Raw genomic sequence first — 19,126 nt, 5'->3', positions numbered from 1 at the left:
ATGGGTCACTATCAATGGCATCTACTTAGGAAGGTCCTCTGACGATAGAAATGCTCAAAAGAATCCACCTCAATGGTCAGCCTCTTGAATTATCCAGGGGACTAAAATCAAAGTTTTCCAAAACACCAGATTGGCTTTGTAGAAGTAATAGCATATTTCACGGCGTTGTTATTTTTTAATTGCCTCAAGCATAAACTCGGTTTTAAATACTGTTTTGTTTTACTGGAGTTTGGCTGTCTTGCTAGCATTAATAGGTATGTTGCTATGATTTCCCTTTATAAACCCAGCGACACAACCAAAGTGATCCTTAATGGACTAGAATCTCACTCCAGCCTTTGGAATGTGACAACCATCAGAACAGGGGGAGGAAGGGAGAGGAGACAGTGTGTGGCGGAAGAGATGTGTGAGTTAGCTCATTGCTCTTCTTCGCAATTTGAAGCAAGATTACTAGTTGTGCTGCCTTGTTTTTGAAATCCACTAGTTTCCAATAGGCTCTGTTTGTATGTATGCTATGAAGCTCCAGGGCTCTCTCTCGCCCAAAGAAAACTAGTCCCTGTAAATATGCTCCTGGGATTCTCGCACCTTCAGGAAAGAATGAGTGTTTAAAACAATACTTCTCTCCCTGGAAATGCTACTTTTAAGATGTAGACCTCTATGAGTCTTAATTTTTCAAAGCTCTTCATAACGGAAACTATTGTATTCCTCATAGTATAGGTAGGCAAACCAAAGGCAACCAAAATTACAGCACCTGGGAATCTGCTGCAAAGGAACAAATGAGACAGCCAGCAGATTTGCATTCACTGTATGTACTGGCAAGTCAGACAGCATGGGATGGGCTTGATTAAGGGAGCTCCACCCTAGCCCAGCATGAATGAAGATGCTACAACTCACAACTGTTGGGGAGCAACACCCTCCTTTGCTATCTGACACACACACACACACACACCCATTGTAAAAATACTGACAGAGGAGTTAGATACCTTTAACCATTCTAGCACCCACCTAATACTTTCAGTTTCTGAGTCCAGACCTCACACCCATTTATCATAAAACAATCAACCAGCACTGGAAGAGCAAGTCTCTAATGCAGCATTTGGAACATGGGAAAGACATGCGGTCTACAAAAAAACCCCCAGTATATTTAAGGATTCCCTTAAATTTGGAAAACAACAACAACAACAACCAGTGTAAAATATCAGGATTCCCTTAAATTTGGCTATATTCTCATGATGAGAAAGGAAATAATGAACACAACTCTTCCCCGACCGCAGCATTTGCCACCCCTTTCGCAAACCTGCCTGCGCAGCCCAGATTGCATTTTCACAGCCACATTTCCATCACAACGTTAAGCAGCCAAGAGACTTAATTCTAAGAAGATGAAATCTCCTACCTTCACAGAGCCAAGACAGGGGAGCAAATACAGCAGCGGGAACACTTGGAGCAGCACCATCCTTCCACAAACAGTGAGCTGGTTCTTCATGTTTCACATTTTCTCTCTACTGCTGAGCTGATCATCTGGCCTCCTGCTCCTCCTCTGCCAAGCCCCCTTCAGTTTCACAGGGGCTAGGAGACTCCTGTCATCTCTGTGCAAGGAAGAGAGCAAAGGGGTGGGGAAGATGGAACAACACCAGCCTGGGGTGCTTGCTTTCCTCTGCCTCACCTTCCTCTTTTTCCCTTCTCTTTCCCTTCTCCAAAGCAAGGGAATACCATGTGATCCAGAAGTTCTGAACCAGCTTTGCAAATAACAAGGGGCAAGTGTAGACGAGCAGAAAGCAGCCTTCAGGTTTCCAGGCTGGTTCCTCAATCTCTCTCTCTCTCCCTCTCTCTCTCTCCCTCTCTCTCTCTCCTACCTCCCCCTCTCCTTGTCTTTCTCCCAATCCATTCCCTCCCCTTTTTCTTGCTGTCAAAGCTCTTTCTTTGGCACAGTTTATACACATCCCTTTCTGGTTCCAGCCTCCTCCCTTCCAACCTGGATCAATCCACCAGGGGTCTCCTTCTCTCCTCCTGAAAACATCCCTTTTATTTTCTTACCATTATTGTGGCTGTGGACACCACTGTACCTTAAAAACACAACACATTCAAAGCAAATTCCTGCTGCCAAAGAATCCTGGGAACGGTAGTTTGTTCAGGGTGCTGAGAATGGTATCTCTGTTAGGGGTAAAGTACAATTCCCAGGGTAGCTGCAAGGTGCTAACTCAGTTCTATCCACTGGAAGAACAACAGTATAATTCAAGTGGAGCAAAATCCTCTGCTTGAATTTGAAAGTGATTCAAAGGAATCTGGACTTTATCCTTTCAGCTTAATCAACTACTTGAAGTTGCCCTGGACTATATTCTTCTCAGCTTCCCACCCTCCCTCCCTGCCTAGGAAAAGCTTCACACAGAGAGCATTCCCAGACAAAAGGCTCCAGACTCTGTAGGATGCCACCGATAGATTGGTGCATTAGAAGCTGATCTGTATTTCCTTCAGTTGACAGGTCTCTCCCTTAAACTAAGGCTTGGAGGTGGTTCCTCGTGGCAGGAAGAATGGCTTGGTTGCTGCTGCTGCCCTCCTCTGTGGCTCATGCTGCGTGGTAGCAGACTGACATCGGCCATTGATCCAGATACTCCCAGGCTTTTTCTCCCGCTGGGCGGCACAGGATTCTCTCCTTCTCAGATGACCTGTAGGAAGGAACAGCAGGAACATAAGACACTGCCATATACTGAGTCAGACCAATGGTCCATGTAGCTCAGTATTGTCTACACCAGGGTTTCCCAAACCTGGGTCTTCATCTGTTTTGGGACTACAGTTCCCATCATCCGTGACCACTGGTCCTGCTAGCTAGGAATGATGGGAGTTGTAGTCCAAAAAAAGTTTGGGAAACCCTGGTCTATACTGACCATCAGTGGTGTTCCAGGGTTTTAGATGGGGGTCTCTCCCACTTCTACCTGGAGGTGCTGGGGACTGAACATGAGACCTTCTGTATGCCAAGCAGATTTTCTCCCACTGAGCTCCAATCCTTTCCCAAGGTGGCATATGATTTGCACTGAAACAGACCTGATTGCAGGCAACATAGTTTTTTTAAAAAATACTATCAGTGGTGAATAAACCCTTCTTCTCAATTACCATTGTGATCTAAGTGTCACCCAGCAGAACTGTTCCAGGTGCTCAGCAACTTGAACCTGCAATTTCTGCAGCTCCCAGATCACACGGTCCCTTTACCAGTTTTTAAATCTTGCATGCTGGAGAACTAAATTTGATTCATACCCACACTGGCTGGTGAAAAGCCAGCTGGGAGAGGCTTGGCATTCAGTTGACTGAAACTATTAATGCCTTGCTGAGGGAGGGAAGAGCACCAGACAAGCTTAAATCCAGAGTTATTTGGCCTTTCTTCAAAAGCTCTACCTCCTAACTGGCTAGTCAGGATTCAGACTTTCGTGCTGTCTATTCCCCTAGTTCTTTCTTTCCACTTGTAGGTGAGGTTACTGAGTGGTTGCTCTCCAGCTCAAAACTTCTCTGGATACTACCCACTTTCTAATGAGAAGCCACTCTGGTTTTCAGCCTCACTGTGGCACTGACTAGGTTCATGGCTTCCAGTCCTTGCCTTGGGATTAATAGGAATGATTGTACCCTGACATATTCTTCCAAGCACACGTTCCCAGTATGTTCACACTCCTGTATCAGTGCTGTCTACGTTGGCTTGGTCATGTCCACAGAACGAAAGATGGCAAGGTCCCCAAGGACGTGCTCTGTTGCGAGCTGGCTTCAGGCACCAGGCCCATTCGCAGACCAACTCTGTGTTACAAAGATGTCTACAAACGTGACATAAAGGCTGGTAACATTAACCCTGCCATATGGGAATTCCTTCCAGAGGACCACAGTACCTGGAGAAAGATAGTCAGGTCTTGAATCTGCAGCAGGGACCAGAGGAGGAACGACTGCTGGGAGGAGCACAGAGAGAAGAAACCCCATGGTGCATCTGCAACAGCACAACTGGACGCCTTCATCTGCCCAAGCTGCAACAAAACATATCTCTCCCGTATCCCATATCAGTCTCTACAGCCACAGCAGGCGCTGCAACCTCCCAAGAGTTTGACTTCACCTCCAGAAACACACTCCTCCATTGCCTCCCGAGACAGATAGATGTCAACTCAACTCAACCTTACTGATTCTGGTAGGTCTTTCTGCAGCTTCTGATACTGTTGATCATGACATGCTGGTGCGTCAGTTATATCATTTGGTGAGCACACTTGAGATTGCTTGAGTGTTCTGCTAATATTTGGCAAGAATACTCTTCTAACCTTCACTTTTCTGTACCATGAGTTCAAACAGGCAGGACACACGAGGAGGAATCTTTGATGGCTGCTCCACAGTTGATGAACTGAACTCCTTTTCTAAAAGTCTGTCAGCCTTCCATCATATGTCCTCTGGAAGCATTGTAATAATATATTGTGCCACCTAGTTTTTAACAGCTAGGGGAGAACAGATACAGGAACATTTAAATTTCTATGTATTAGAGAGACATCACCTTGCCTACAAAGGTCCGTATAGTTAAAGCTATGGTTTTTCCAGTAGTGATGTATGGAAGTGAGAGCTGGACCATAAAGAAGGCTGATCGCCGAAGAATTGATTCTTTTGAATTATGGTGCTGGAGGAAACTCTTGATCCATTCTGAAGGAAATCAGTCCTGAGTGCTCACTGGAAAGACAGATCCTGAAGCTGAGACTCCAATACTTTGGCCACCTCATGAGAAGAGAAGACTCCCTGGAAAAGACCTTGATGTTGGGAAAGATGGAGGGCACAAGGAGAAGGAGACGACAGAGGACGAGATGGTTGGACAGTGTTCTCAAAGCTACCAGCATGAGTTTGACCAAACTGCGGGAGGCAGTGGAAGACAGGAGTGACTGGCGTGCTCTGGTCCATGGGATCACAAAGAGTCGGACACGACTAAACGACTAAACAACAAATGTATTAAATTTGGCTATGCTGTTTAGTATATTTCCCCCTCCCTTAAACTATTGTTAAACATGACAGCAATTGATAGAAATACATCTTGAGTCCTCTTTGATTTGATGGAAGACTGTATTCCAACACAATGGTAGAAGAAAAAATATAAAGAATAAATGAAAATGCCAAGGACAGATACATTTTCCTGCCTATTCTCTTCACCCCACCTCAACTAACCTTTTAAAAACAAAAAACCTGTGTGATTCATTTCATTTTGTTCCATGAAAACATCAAGTTCTCCTTTAAACAAGCAAGAACTTTTTGGTTGAATTGACACAGCTCTCAAATGTGCACACATCCTCCCAACGGCACCTCTCATTTTTTGATTCCCAGTACCCTGCACTTCTCTGCCAGCGCCTTCTTTCTGCCACTGCTACCAAGGTCTAATGCAGTTGTGTCAAATGATGAATTAATTGCAGGGGCTGCTGCTAAGAGAAGGGAGTGGTTTCTTTTGGGTGTTTTCTACTGCAGTGTGTCTGGCCAAGGAATTGCAATCATTTAATTAGCAGCAGGCTCTGCTTGCCTTCAGAAGTGAGACACGGCAAGGGGGGTGGGGCATGGATTTGTACAGAAATAACCTTGGCAAGTCCTCACGGATTGTATTTAGTATGGTTCACAAAGGAAGAAGGGGATTTCAGTACTGGGTTGATATACTCCTTTATCACGAACACGAGAGGAAGCTCTGGTTACAGGAAGCAAATAAAAAAATGGGATGGTTACCGGTACGTACCTGTTCCCTACAGCTTGTTTGTCCTGTCAGCATTACCCAAATCTGTTCCACCCATTACCAGGCTGACTCAATAGTTGATGGGCAGGGAATCCTAAGCCACATTTGCATGTTGATGCAATTTAAATATTGCCTACCTTTAGCATAGGGAATGTAGCAAGGGTGGAGAATGTGTGCCACCCCCCAGATGGTGTGGGACTACAACTCCCATAGACCCCAGTCAGCATAGCACAAATCCAGCCGCATCTGGAGGGCCACCCCTAGAATATACCATGGTGCAAACAGAAATAAGTCTTGCTCTGTTGCCAAGAAGGACCCAGATGTCATTGTCTGAACAGTGCCAGGGCCAGATACGAAGTGAACCAACCCGGACCCTGCAATCATCATCAGAGGTGCTTTTTCGCATGCCCCCTCCATGAGAGGAAGGTGGCAACATGAGAAGTGGCCTTTTTTGCAGTGGCTCCCTGCTTTCTGAAATGCTCTCCCCAGGGAGGCTCACCTAGCACCCTCATTATATATGTGGCCTTTTACAAGTGGGTGCGATAATTTTTAATGCATTCCCCCTCTAGGCTTTAATGTATTTAGGGGGGGGGTGTCTGGTTTTAAGTCGCTTTGGGTTGCCCTGAGCAGGATAAAGCAACTAACTAACTAACTAACTAACTAAATACCCCTTCAGGGTTACCCCAAGTCAGTTGATTCCTATTTATTGTGCATATAGGGTGCCATTTTGGCTACACTTTTGAAAGCAAATAAATCTTGAATCAGAAATAGCATGGCGGGGAGTCGGGGGGGGGGAGGAGAGAGATGAGATATATAAGACATGAGAGAGCCCTGTCAACCAATTAATGGAAATTTTCTACTAGATCTGACAGGATTGTAGGAGAGTGGTGAAATTTTGCAAGATTTTGTAAACCAGATGTTATCTTTAGAAAAGTCTGAGGTTCTCAGACTGGACCTTCTTCAGTGTACAATCAGTGGTGAGATGTACCAGGGATCTGGTTTACATGCTAGAAGACCTTTTGGCTGATTGCAGAAGTCACTTTAGAAACCAAGAAAGGTGTGGCATGGCTTAATAAACTGAAATGGTTTTATGAAACATGGAAAGTAGTTAACAGTAGTTAAGATGATTGCCTTTCAGACACTGGCAGCTAAGTATCAAAGTGTAACTCGGGTCAGGAAACCCAGAACAATGTATTCATATTAACGCTGTATATACAGTGGTGCCTCGCAAGACGAAATTAATCCGTTCCGCGAGTCTCTTCGTCTAGCGGTTTTTTTTGTCTTGCGAAGCAAGCCCATTGACGGCTTAGCGGATTAGCGCTATTAGCAGCTTTTAGCGGCTTATCGGCTTAGCGGATAAGCAGATAAGTGGCTTAGAAAAAAGGGGGGGGGACCGCAGGAACTCGCAAGACATTTTTGTCTTGCGAAGCAAGCCCATAGGAAATTCGTTTTGCGAAGCACCTCCAAAACGGAAAACCCTTTCGTCTAGCGGGTTTTCCGTCTTGCGAGGCATTCGTCTTGCGGGGCACCACTGTACCCCAGTTTTGTGTCTTTGTGCTTAATAGTGTTCCCCTGTTTGAACTTGGGTAGAACAGTCCTAAGGTCTGTGGTGAAGGGAATCACTTCCTTCTAAGCCCCTGCCAATCATACTGGTGACTGTGGGAAGGTGCGGGAAAAGCTTTCCCGAGTTTTTCTCCCATTCGTTGTTTTAATTTTTTCCCAGCCCATAGACAGCTCCCGGGCTGCTATAGGATTGTTTTTGCTTTTGCCTCTTTTGGATGTGTGTCAGTAGAAGGAAGGGGCCTCCTCTGATCTGCTGCCAACATACCAGTCTCTGCAGCCATTTCATGTGCATCTGCTGGCAGACCAGCTTCTCCACCCACAGAGAGGGAGGTCCTCCACATCCTACGGTCCTCAGTCACTCTCCCAGGGAGCAAAGTTCTGCTCCCTTAACCATTTACTGTCATGTATAGTCGACTATTACTATTATTGCATACATGATAAGGTTGTAAATTTTAACATATTTTAAGGAGGGAGAGCCTCAAAATAAGGCCCAAATAATTTACAATGCAATACAGTGGTACCTCGCAAGACAAATGCCTCGCAAGACGAAAGAGTTTTTCGTTTTTTGAGTTGCTTCGCAAGACGGATTTCCCTATGGGCTTGCTTCGCAAGACGAAAACGTCTTGCAAGTTTGTTTCCTTTGTCTTGCAAGTTTGTTTCCTTTTTCTTGAAACTGTGCATTCAGGGGGTGCAGTTGCGACTTGACTTCGAGGAGCAACTCATAGCACGCGGTGTGGTAGCCATTTTTGAGGTTTTTGAAGACTCTGGTGATTTTTGAAGCTTTTCCAAAATCCGCGCTTCGCAAGACGAAAAAACTCGCAAGACGAAAAAACTCGCAGAACGAATTAATTTCATCTTGCGAGGTACCACTGTATGCCCAACACGTGTTCCTCAGGAGCACAAAGACCAGTAATAAAAAGGACAAAAATAAAAATACTGAACATTAAAATAACCTTACATATTCCACTAACCACATAAACAAATGGTGTATATCAGGGATGTCCAACAGGTCGATCGTGATCTACTGGTAGATCCCCTGGAGGTTTTGGTAGATCGCTGGCTCCCTTTCCTCAGCATTGGTAAATTAGAAGCTTGCCCCACCCCCTCGCCCCGGCCTTCATGTTGCACAATCTGCAGAACGGAAGATGGAGTTTACTCAGTGAGGCTGTTTGGTTTCCCAGCGATCTGTTGGTCTGCTGGTGAGTGGCTGTCCTCTTCCCCCAAAACATGGCTACCCTCCTCCCTGAAAAAAGCTCAACTTTGACCTGAACCCCCCAAAAACAGGGATAAATCACTGCCAGTTTTTAATAGATCGCAGTCTCTTCGGAGTTGGCCACCCCTGGTGTATATCATCCACACTATTGAAAATAGGAAATATCCAGAAGAGAGAAGAATTCCAAATATAATCTAGTCTAAATTCTTTGGTTAAAATAAAAACGTTAAACAAAAGAATGCCTTAATAAAAAAAAATGTAACTGTTTATCAGAACATAAGTCACTTGCAAGGTCAGATAACTGAATTTAGCATTCTGCAGATTTAGTTTCAAATAAAGGAAAGGTCTATGGAACATGACAAAGAACAAATGTAGCAGTTAGCAAAAACTGAAGTCGTATACTCACAAGTCTTTCATCACCACCGCCTAAAATGCAATTAGATTCTTTTTATCTAACTAAAACCCCCCACAATCTCTCAAAGTAATCTTTGTTGTTATTAGTCAGTGACCCTTCAGAAGGCAGCATGCTGAAAAGTGTTGGGTGCAATAAAGCATAAAATTGTTTCACTTCAAGCATATTTTGAGGCTTTACCTTCCCTTTAGTCCCCAGCAAACACAGCACCCTTAAATGCAATACTTTTAGTAACCGAAGTTAAAAGTTTTATTTTATGAGGGAAAAGTAGAGAAGTGTTAAATCAGGGAGCAGGGAGAGGTTTTTGCCCCTCACAAGTGAATGGAATCTAGGAACGGATTCTAAGAACTGCCAAATTCTATGGACAGAATGGAGAGAACTCAATCCATTCTCACTCCCCTTAAAGCACTCCTGCTTCTCAACTTTTTCCTATCCACCACTGAAAATCAGGGTCAGGGTTAGACTGGGAAGTTCCCATAAGGAAGTTCCCTAGTTGTGAGGCAGATGTTCTGGTGGTGGCACACAGATGGCACTATGAAAAAGACTCTGAGCTTTATCTTTGTGTGATCCTACAATAATTTAACACTCACAATACTTCCCACCACCACCACCACTCATGTCATACTGGGAACTCTTGGCTGCAAGGGTCACGCTTATGGGATGCTGCTGTTTAGCAGTTTGGAGGCCAAAGTTAAAAAAAAAAGTTTGCTCTATAACAGCAGACAAGATTTCACAAAAGATTTTATTTCACTGACGACTCAAATTTGATGCTATTGAAGAACATTTCAAGCAAAAGTTTATCTGGTCAAATAACTGCTGTAGCTTCTCTTGGTATCCAAGGAAACTTTAGGTCTTCATCTTAACAGAAGTTTTATTCCAAAAAACAGTATGAAATGCAGGAAAACATTTCCCGTCCATTTCAAAGGGAATGACCAACAAGCGGTGAGTTTCTTCAAATTCCAGTCCTGGTGTTCACAGATGCTTGGGGAAGCAATTCTCTTTAATAATTGTATGTGATATTTGGAAACCTTTTCAGTAATTTGTTGATTTGTTTTGAACCAAGTTTCCCCGACTGGCCCAGAGATTCTTGTTGAAGATTTTGCTTGCGTTCTGCCTGAAAAGAACAGAAACAATTTCCTATATTTATTAAACTGACACACAAATCCCACCAATATTCCCAATGTTGCAAGCATCAACCTCTGGACAATCAGAGAGAGCTGCATTCAGAAGCCAGTGGTAAGTCTATTTATTTGAAACAGTGAAATGATAAATATTACAGTCAAGGAAGAGGAGCTGGACTTTTACTATCAATTCCTAGGAATAGGAAGACAATATATCCTTAAGACGTTATTTGAATGTACTTGGTCACATTTTGCGTCTAGTCAGTTTCCTGTTGATATGAGTGGCTTGTGCAGCAACAAGGGAGGATCATATTTTTCTAAGAATAAGTGTAACTCACAAAACAGAAGCCTTGGCAAAGTAACTATAGAGTATGTGTATTATATCAAAACACTTGTGATTTGAAGCAATTCGATTGACTGTAGTCCTTGAACCCGAAGAAAAACACTGGCAGGTACACTTTCTATTTTGTGGTCCATGGTTCCCGGGCATCCTCTTCCTTCTTGAAGCTTGTTTCCATTGGCACATGCTCTCATGGTTACTTGCAATTTATGGTTTAATGACACAGTGGGATGCACTCAAAAGTCACCCCTGCACAATGGGAATGATGATTACATGCAAGATGGAAACAGAACTTAATCTGCCTCATTACACGTTTTAACAAGGTTGAGATACAGGTCCACTATTATAAGCCTGCAGCCAAATATTCCACAAAGTAAAAAATGCCCTTGTGTAGGTGGTGGCCTACTTTTGAAAACTGCATCATTGCTTCACAGCAAAGGAAGGAATAAGAGTCCTTTACAGTGGTACCTCTGGTTAAGAATTTAATTAGTTCCGGAGGTCCGTTCTCAACCTGAAACTGTTCTTAACCTGAGGTGCCACTTTAGCTAATGGGGCCTCCCGCTGCTGCCACACCGCCGTCATATGATTTCTGTTCTCATCCTGAAGCAAAGTTCGTAACCTGAGGTACTACTTCTGGGTTAGCGGAGTCTGTAACCTGAAGCGTATGTAACCCAAGGTATCACTGTACTCCCTGTTTAATTTAAGGGAAGGCAATTCTTGCCCTGGTGTACAGCTATAACCACATTTAAAAACAACTTGTCTTGGTTTTTTTTTTTTATGACTGTGACTCAGGTGTTGTAGAAAAAAATCAAGAACTGGTCAATTTCCTGAATATTGTTTACATGAATTTATATTGGTATAGCAGTGATAGCTTTAAGTCTCTCTCTCTCTCTCTCTTTACAGTCATACAAAATGGCACAATCCCATGCTTATCAACTCAGGAATATGCCCAAACAAATTGAAAAGTACTAACCCCAGGAACTGTGTACAGGAATCTAAATTTACATGCTTAGCCTTTATTTTACTGGTTGGATTGGTTGAGAAGTCAAATACTTGATCAATCTCATTTTCAGGCATGGAGTGCACAGCAGAAGCACCCCAGATATCATAAAGTTATAAACTGGGGAACACACTGATATTTGTTTATAAAAAGAACTCTCATGGGATTTTTACATTTCTATAGCTTACCTGAAACATGAATTCCTTGCTGTTGTCCATTAACACACAAGGCCATATTCCTCTGCTATAACAGTGGAGGTTTCTCTCCTTCCAAAGTGGATTGTACATAGTACATCTTGTTTAACATATCTATACCCTGATTTTCCTCATTAAAAGCTAACAAAACCAGGCCATCACTTAAATTTAAAATATAAGTTATTACAAAAAAAAACACACCATTGAGAACAACAGTAAAAATACAATGCAGCCACAGTAATAATTATTCCAAATCCCAAAGGGTGGACAGGCTTGTAGGCATTTGTTTCAAAACGGGAGTCACATGTATGCAGCCCTGTTAACAATCTGGCAGCCCTTTGAAGGGAACAGGACTTTGTGTTTGGTGCAGACTGCACCAGCTATTTGCAATATAACCAATTTTTCCAGCAACCTGAAACTCAAAACTGCCCACGATAAGTCAAGAACCAAAGAAATATAAAACAGAAAAAGTTGCTAATAAAAACAGCTGATCTTTTTCAGTTATTTTTTATGTTTGGTTGTTTCTGTTTCAATTATATATTTTCTTATTGTTTTAGACATTTTTGCTATGAACTACTCTGAAACTTGTGTTTAAAAAGCAGGATGAGAACTTAAAAAATAGTAATAAACAGATATGAAACCACAGATGCCATAGGAAATAGATGTTTCAACAATTGCAGAAACAATTACATCTGCCACACACTGGTATTTTATAAATATGCAGCCACACAATAGCATATCACCTGATGTAACCAATGCCTTAACCTCATTAGTTTTGCAGTGATTTCATTAGTTTCAATGACACCTGGTATGTGATGGACCTATAATCTCCATGCATGGGTCCTAATGGCAAGTTCACATATTCAATCTACTCGCATCATTAACCAGCACACCATATCTTTTTAAAGCTGTATTATCTGGGTTGCACCTTTGCATTATACTGTCTTGGGCAAATATGCTTACCATTTGCTAAACCACCACTGTTGCCAGTTTCACACCTTCAGGTTAACATTCAGCAGTATGCAATTAAAATGTAAGGACCTGCCTCCCAGGATAATACAGACACAATGACGGAGATTTGTAGTGGTATTACATGCTCATATTATGTATGGAAACTAATTTCCTGCAGCTTAATTAGAGGATAAATTGGGACATAATTACTTCTGCCTTTGCAGCGCAGTTGAAGAAAGTCTGGATCTCTTGGGCGCAAGTTACATCACTGAACTCATTCTGCTTCCAACAGGCCATCATTAATGACATCTCTGTGATGCATGTTGCCTCTGTAAAAGAAAGGAAACTGCCATTACTCAGGAGCATTTTATAACAGTGACAACTCTATTGCATGAATACCATATGAAACACTGAAGACGGTTAAAGTAAGCAGATTCTTCACACTGTTTTCTATTGTATCCTTAATCCAAGAAAAGACACGCCTCCATTGGAATTGAGAATTTCGCTTCTAGTTACTATTTGAATACTGTACAATCAAACCTTGGATACCGAACGCCTCTGTTTTGGAACATTTTGGCTCCCAAACGCCAAAAACCCAGAAGTAAATGCTCCGGTTTTCAAAAGTTTTTTGGAAGCTGAGCGTCCAATGCAGCTTCCGCTGAGTGCAGGAAGCTCCTAAAACCAATCGGAAGTTGCTCCTCGGTTGTCGAACATTTCAGAAGCCAAATGGGCTTCCGGAATGGATTACATTCAACAACCGAGGTTTGACTGTACTTTTTATCTGTAAGGAAGCCACAAGGATGAGGGCAATGGTTTTATCAGTCTGCCTGCCTCTTCTCAAAGCTTCATATGTTGTCAGCGGCTGAATTCAGACATCGTGCTAGATCATGGGTAAGGAAGTTTGAGGAAAGTTTGGTTTGATATTTTGACTGGACAAAAATATGGTTAGCTAATGAGCCAGCAACCAGAATTTAAAAACATTGTTCGCAAATCTAATATTTGTGCTAACTATGGTTTGGCATGGTGTCTGAATTAATAAACCATAGTTATGACTGTTGTTCCACCAAAGACACTGCAACTAAAGATAAGATGGGTAACCAAACAGAGAAAATAGACAAGCATCTAAACCACAGTTTACCTATCATTTGCTTGGAATCCCATACTATGATTTGGGTTTTAGTGTATGGTTAGTGGAAACCACGGTTTGGCATAACAACCGAACTAAGCCACCATAGTAGCACTGTTCTTTTCTGCACAGGAAACCTCAAAAACTGAAGTTCTGCACAAAGGAAAGGCAAATTCTGGGTTCAAAATGAATAACATTTTAATGTAGGCATGCTTAGGTTTCATAATGTAACTCAATTAATGTATAGGGGCTCAGTGTTTGCATTTCTCATGAATTTTGAATTTCTTTTTCCAGAAGGAACTGTGTGAAGGAAAATGCATGTATAAATGGTGAACAGCAGGGAGGGAACACAACACATTAGAGATGAAGTTACAAACTCTAGAACACTTAACAGCAGAAGTTTTGGCAAAAACTGTATTTTAAACCAAGGCCATATGAAATCTTTGAAAGGCTAACAAATATAATATAACGTTAGTTTTTAAGGATTAGGTTTCACTTTTTGTAATTAAAGGCAAGGTTCTCAGAAGCCTGTACCAGTTCTTGGATTGTCTATGAAATTTTATGCAGACTGAATTGAAGAAAACAGAGTCCTGATCACAAAGTAACAACCCTTTTTTCCCTGCCAACCAGAAAGAATATTTCCTACATACAACACATGGTTTTCTCCCTTACTTTACTTTTATAAATACTGAGGGAACAATTAGCATGTTTTACAGTGTTCCAGTTGTGGAATTTATTCCCTCTGGCCATTTGCCACAGACAAAGTCTGGTAGCCTTCAGGGCACTATGAAGCAAAATGATTCGACCAAACATTCATATTCAGCTGAATGTAGGCAAACACACACACGCGCACCACCCCATGAATTTGCATGCATGTGTGACAATGACCAAGGAGGCGATAAAAGTATCCCTGCAAATTAACAGCCAGTTTCAGTTAACGATATATGAGCATCAAAACATGTTTGTGAATGAAGAACTTTAAGCTGCAGTCTTATGAAACTTACTTGGGAATAACTCCCATAGAATTCAGTAGAGCTTGAGTATACATACATAGATACATAGGATAGCAAAGGCTCTGTTCATAAGAGAAACAGATCACTAAGCAATTTGCCTCAGGTTGCATATGTAGAACTTAACACACCAAGAGCTCTGTTCTCAAAAGCACAGCAATGATAACGCCAATCCAAATAAAGCATGCACACAGCATAGAAGCATGTTAGAAAAACATTAATCACGATGATCGCTTCCTCCTTGCCTGTGAAACACCCCCTCCCAAATAGCTGATTTGTACAATTCCTGTATTTCTATCAGTTTAGGGATGTTAACAAGAACATCCCTCACCTGTGGACAAGGTTGCAACTGACAGCTGCCCTCACATGCGCTCTGCACATACATATGTATTCTTTCTGTGGGGATCCTGGACCAATCAGCGCTCCTCCAAAAAACCCCTGAGGGTGTTCATTTGAAACTCCCTTTTTACATGCATAAATCCAACAGCAGGTATGAGGAATGGTTTATGTATGAAAAAATGTATTTATGCATGTGGTTCCTCACCCAGCTAGGGACAGACCTTAGCTGATTCATGACGAATGTCTTTGTTTAATTATTGGCGTGTATATCTGTGTGCAAGCTGCAGTGTGGTTCTGCTGTGGAAACTATCAAAAACATGCCCTTGCAACACTGATTGTTTCACGTCGGGTCCACATTAGCATTCTGGTTAACAGCCAGACGCACTGACCCATTGCACCACAGACTTACATAGCAAAAGTATTCACAAACAACAAATAAAACTTCAAAAAGTACACAACCAAACCAAATAATTTCCACATAATCATAAGACCACCAAAAATAAAGATACCAGAAATTAATATCAATAACAGGAACAACTCCCCCGCCCACCCCCCAAAAACCCGTAGCCAATACCCCAGCACAAGAGTCAGCTTCAGGGACATTATTATTTCATTTACTATGTTATGCACTTTCATGGGGTTTTTTTAATATTGCACAACTACCCTGTGATTCTCAGGTAAAGGGAAATTTTAAAAATAATATAAAACAAGTGTTTCATTTGAGAGGGAGGCTTTTCCTCTGTCTGCTTTCTCCATGCCCCAAGCAGTTTTATAAACCTCCCTCATGCTGCCCTTCTGTTGCTTGCCTTTTGTGCGATACATCCAAGAACAGTGAGTTTGAAATGCAGCCAAAAAAACTGATATGACAAAGAAATAAACGTCAATACTGCAAAGTCGGTAGAGCCTGAGGCTCCTAATCTCAAGGGCCGTAGGTTCAAGCCCCACATTGGGGCAAAAGTTCTAGATGACCTATGGGACCCCTTCCAACTCCCTATGACTCTAGGCTTCATATCCAGAGCAGCCGATACCTTGGAATTAACGGACATTGCTGAACCAGGTTGGTTTAGCCACTGCGGGGTCCACTGCGCATGGAGATACAGTTCGAGTTGGGAATCTACAGTTGCCACCTTTGTTGGACAGGGCTGGGTGGGGTGGGAAGCGACTTCAGAGCAATCCACTACAATCTATTGCAGCCTAATAGGATGGCCCCTTTGGAATTTGTCACACACACACACACACACACACACACACACGAATTTGCAAATCTGTCTGTGCTTGGCTACCCAAATACATGGCCTTTCTTTTTCTTTTTTTAAACTTACTTTATGCTTTTCAGGTTTAGGCATTTCACTAATTTTTCAATGATTTTAACATTTCAAAACTTGACTTCCTTCTCCCTCTTTCTGCGGTTTCTTAAATTTATATTTAATATCTCCTGCATATCCAAATTAACTTAATTTGCTCATTTATTCATCTACTTTAAATATACAGTGGTACCTCAGGTAACATACGCTTCAGGGTACAGACTCTGCTAATCCAGAAATAGTGCTTCAGGTTAAGCACTTTGCTTCAGGATGAGAACAGAAATCTTGCTCCAGCGGCACGGCAGCAGCAGGTGGCCCCATTAGCTAAAGTGGTGCTTCGGGTTAAGAACAGTTTCAGGTTATGAATGGACTTCCGGGACGAATTAAGTACTTAACCTGAGGTACCACTGTATACTCTTATACAACTGCAGGTTGTTACAATAATCCTGTTTACAATTTATGGGGTAAATATTCAATGAAATACATGACCTTTCACACACTCTTTCAAACACGTGTTTGTAAACCGCGTCCAGAGGTCCTATACTTTTTTACCTATTCGGAGAGGGTCCCTAACTTAGCAGAAAGAGAGAGAAGAAGACCTGAAATACAGGACAAAACTGTAGCATCAATACAGGACGCAGGATTTTACATTGGAATAGGAGACACGAGAGGGGACAACCCTAGCTGGGACTGTGGAGGAAACCCACCTCCGAGGCCCAGGCGCCGGTTGGAGACCTGGTTGGCCAGTACCAGGGGCCGGTAAGGCCTCACCCGGGGCTGCTTGCCCCGCAGCTTCTTCAGCTCGGCTAGCCGAGCCACCCAAGCCGCGTAGCTCGACGAGGGAGCCGCCGCCATCTTTGCGCTTTTGCGACAGCCAAGGGCCGGCCGGAAAGCAGCCCTCGCCGCGTGACCGTCGCGCGAGGCTGTGTAGAGATAGGAAAAGTTGGGAGTCGTGATCTCGCTCACGGGGGTGGGGGGAACGGGGGACTCTCGGGTTACTTTCCGCTTTCGCGCTCGCTCTCTCTCTCTCTGAGATGGAACGTGAGAACTCGCGCTAGAAATACAGAAAGACAGCGGGGTAAGGTAACTTACCTCGGGACTTAAGTCTTGGGAAAATGCGATCCGTTATATATATTAAATATATACACACACAGATATAATATTTTAATATTATATATATTAATTATATATAATATTAAAAATACTGCGGTTGTGGTGGGAATAACTTTATTTTTCATTATTAAATAAAATATTAAAAATAAAATTAAAAATGGTATATATACAATATATCTATAATTTTATTTTTCATATTTTCATATTTAATATTAAAATGTTTTTTATTTTATATATCTATATATGTTTGCGTGTGTGTGTATCATTTGAAAACATTTTTAAAAGATTAAATCCCTTCAACAACAACAGTATGTCAGTATGGTCACCCATCATTCCATCTCTTTTCCCTCACTATTCAAGTTGTGAGTGTTGTTAGCTCAGCCAGTAAGAGCACGAGACTCTTAATTTCAGGGTTGCAGGTTCCAGCCCCACGTTGGGTTGAAAGATTCTTGTATTGCAGAGGGTTGGACTAGATGACCATCGCCATATTCCACTCTGATAGCCTTCCAAGCTCTCAAAGACATGCAGATGCACTGGACAGTCCAATTTGGACTCCAGTTATCTGCAAGCATACAGGTAGCTCAAGGACAAAAGGAGAGACTGCTGGATCAGGTCAGCGGCCACTATGTAAGTGCAAATCCAAAGTGCACCAATTCCTGTTCCCCATCAGACCAGTCCCAACATTTTCCCTTTGTTATTCTCCCTTAGCCCGCTTGCAGATTAACCTGTCATTTTTAGAGAAGAAAACAACTTCTGGCATGATGTGGGATAGGGATCGATGGTATGTGCAGCTTTGAAATGCCCATTTCTCCTAAGCTATGCGTATAGCGCTTGGAACTACAAAAGCAAGAATAGTGACATGCTTAGCATGCCTGCTGTAGTCAGAATAAATATCTGCAGACCCACCCTTTTCTCTGCAGTGTCCTTGTGCCTCATGGTGCAAGATATGAGATAGTGTCTGGGTCAAGCCGTAAGTATGCCTTTTATTACGGCATGGTCTATCTTGGCTCAGCAATTGCATCACTAAAAGGATTTCCTGTCTGATGAATTCCATCTGATCAGTGGAGGTCTTTGCACAGCCTCAGGAACCGCCCCCCCATTTGATTAATCTACTTCCGCGAGCGGTGCCTGGGGTCCAATTAGACTCAGTTATTCCCGCTAAAGGAACTCGCTGAAATTAAAAGGATAGCCAGTCAATTAAAGGAGTGGCTGTTGAGAGGGAACAGCCAGGGAGTTCTCAAATGCAGTGTGGGAGGGGACTGGCCAATACATAAGCTGAAAGGGATGCCCATTGGAATCAAGTAGCTAACAGGGACCTAGAAAGCAGTGGGCCATTTGTTCAGTAGATAGATAGATAGATAGATAGATTCTTTATTGTCATTACACAAGTGCAACATTGCACAAGTGCAACGAAATTGGATGCCATCCCTTAAAAACAACAAAAGCAAAACAACAACAACAACCAAACAAACCACATTCCAGCCACACCCACACCCACACCCATCAAACTCCCAGGTCACACTATCGAGTTACTGCATTTAAGAAGGCCACAGCTCTTGGATAGAAACTATTTTTCAGTCTATTTGTCCTTGACTTGATGTTTCTGTATCTCCTGCCAGAAGGCAGTAGTACAAACAGACTGTGTCCCGGGTGAGATGCATCCTGCAGGATATTGTTTGCTTTCCTAAGACAACGGGAACCGTACAGTTCTTCCAAAGATGGGAGGG

General features: G+C 42.6%; 2 protein-coding genes and 1 long non-coding RNA gene across 5 annotated transcripts in view; 1 reads left to right on the top strand and 2 right to left on the bottom strand.

Annotated features, from left to right (window-relative positions):
- Positions 1–8,520, bottom strand: part of LOC309343070 (neurotrypsin-like) — a 38,596-nt gene extending 30,076 nt beyond the window's left edge. The window contains exons 1-3 of one of the 3 annotated variants that reach the window (XM_081864276.1): positions 8,235–8,520; positions 2,428–2,660; positions 1,391–1,583 (exon numbers count right to left, since the gene is read on the bottom strand). In XM_081864276.1, coding sequence (XP_081720402.1) covers positions 1,391–1,480 — 90 coding nt within the window. In that variant the 5' untranslated portion in view covers positions 1,481–1,583; positions 2,428–2,660; positions 8,235–8,520. Of the gene's footprint in view, positions 1–1,390; positions 2,347–2,427; positions 3,037–3,071; positions 3,136–8,234 lie in introns of those variants that run through there. The other 2 variants (XM_081864275.1, XM_081864277.1) reach the window with 2 other exon arrangements.
- The window catches only part of LOC309343157, a 103,544-nt gene continuing 91,532 nt past the window's right edge, over positions 7,115–19,126 (top strand). The window contains exon 1 of the long non-coding RNA XR_014157125.1: positions 7,115–7,246. This is a non-coding gene — a long non-coding RNA (uncharacterized lncRNA). The remainder of the gene's footprint in view (positions 7,247–19,126) is intronic.
- On the bottom strand, positions 9,628–17,171 carry CHCHD1 (coiled-coil-helix-coiled-coil-helix domain containing 1). The gene is made up of 3 exons (XM_081863119.1): positions 16,994–17,171; positions 12,718–12,836; positions 9,628–10,015 (listed from the first exon to the last, which is right to left on the bottom strand). The coding sequence occupies exons 1-3, from the start codon at positions 17,139–17,141 to the stop codon at positions 9,902–9,904; spliced, it is 381 nt and encodes a 126-aa protein (XP_081719245.1). The 5' UTR covers positions 17,142–17,171; the 3' UTR covers positions 9,628–9,901.

Source organism: Podarcis erhardii (genome assembly GCF_964252035.2).
Source record: "Podarcis erhardii genome assembly, chromosome: 5".
Taxonomy (NCBI): domain Eukaryota; kingdom Metazoa; phylum Chordata; class Lepidosauria; order Squamata; family Lacertidae; genus Podarcis; species Podarcis erhardii.
The sequence above is the reverse complement of the archived record's forward strand: the minus strand, read 5'-3'. Positions and strand labels throughout refer to the sequence as shown.

Coding starts and splice junctions, on each gene's coding strand:
- CHCHD1 (XM_081863119.1), bottom strand. CDS start 17,141: ATGGCGGCGGCTCCCTCGTCGAGCTACGCGGCTTGGGTGGCTCGGCTA. Junction 12,837..16,993: donor CCGGCGCCTGGGCCTCGGAG/GTGGGTTTCCTC, acceptor TTTCTTTTACAG/AGGCAACATGCATCACAGAG. Junction 10,016..12,717: donor ACTGCGCTGCAAAGGCAGAA/GTAATTATGTCC, acceptor TGTTCTTTTCAG/GCAGAACGCAAGCAAAATCT.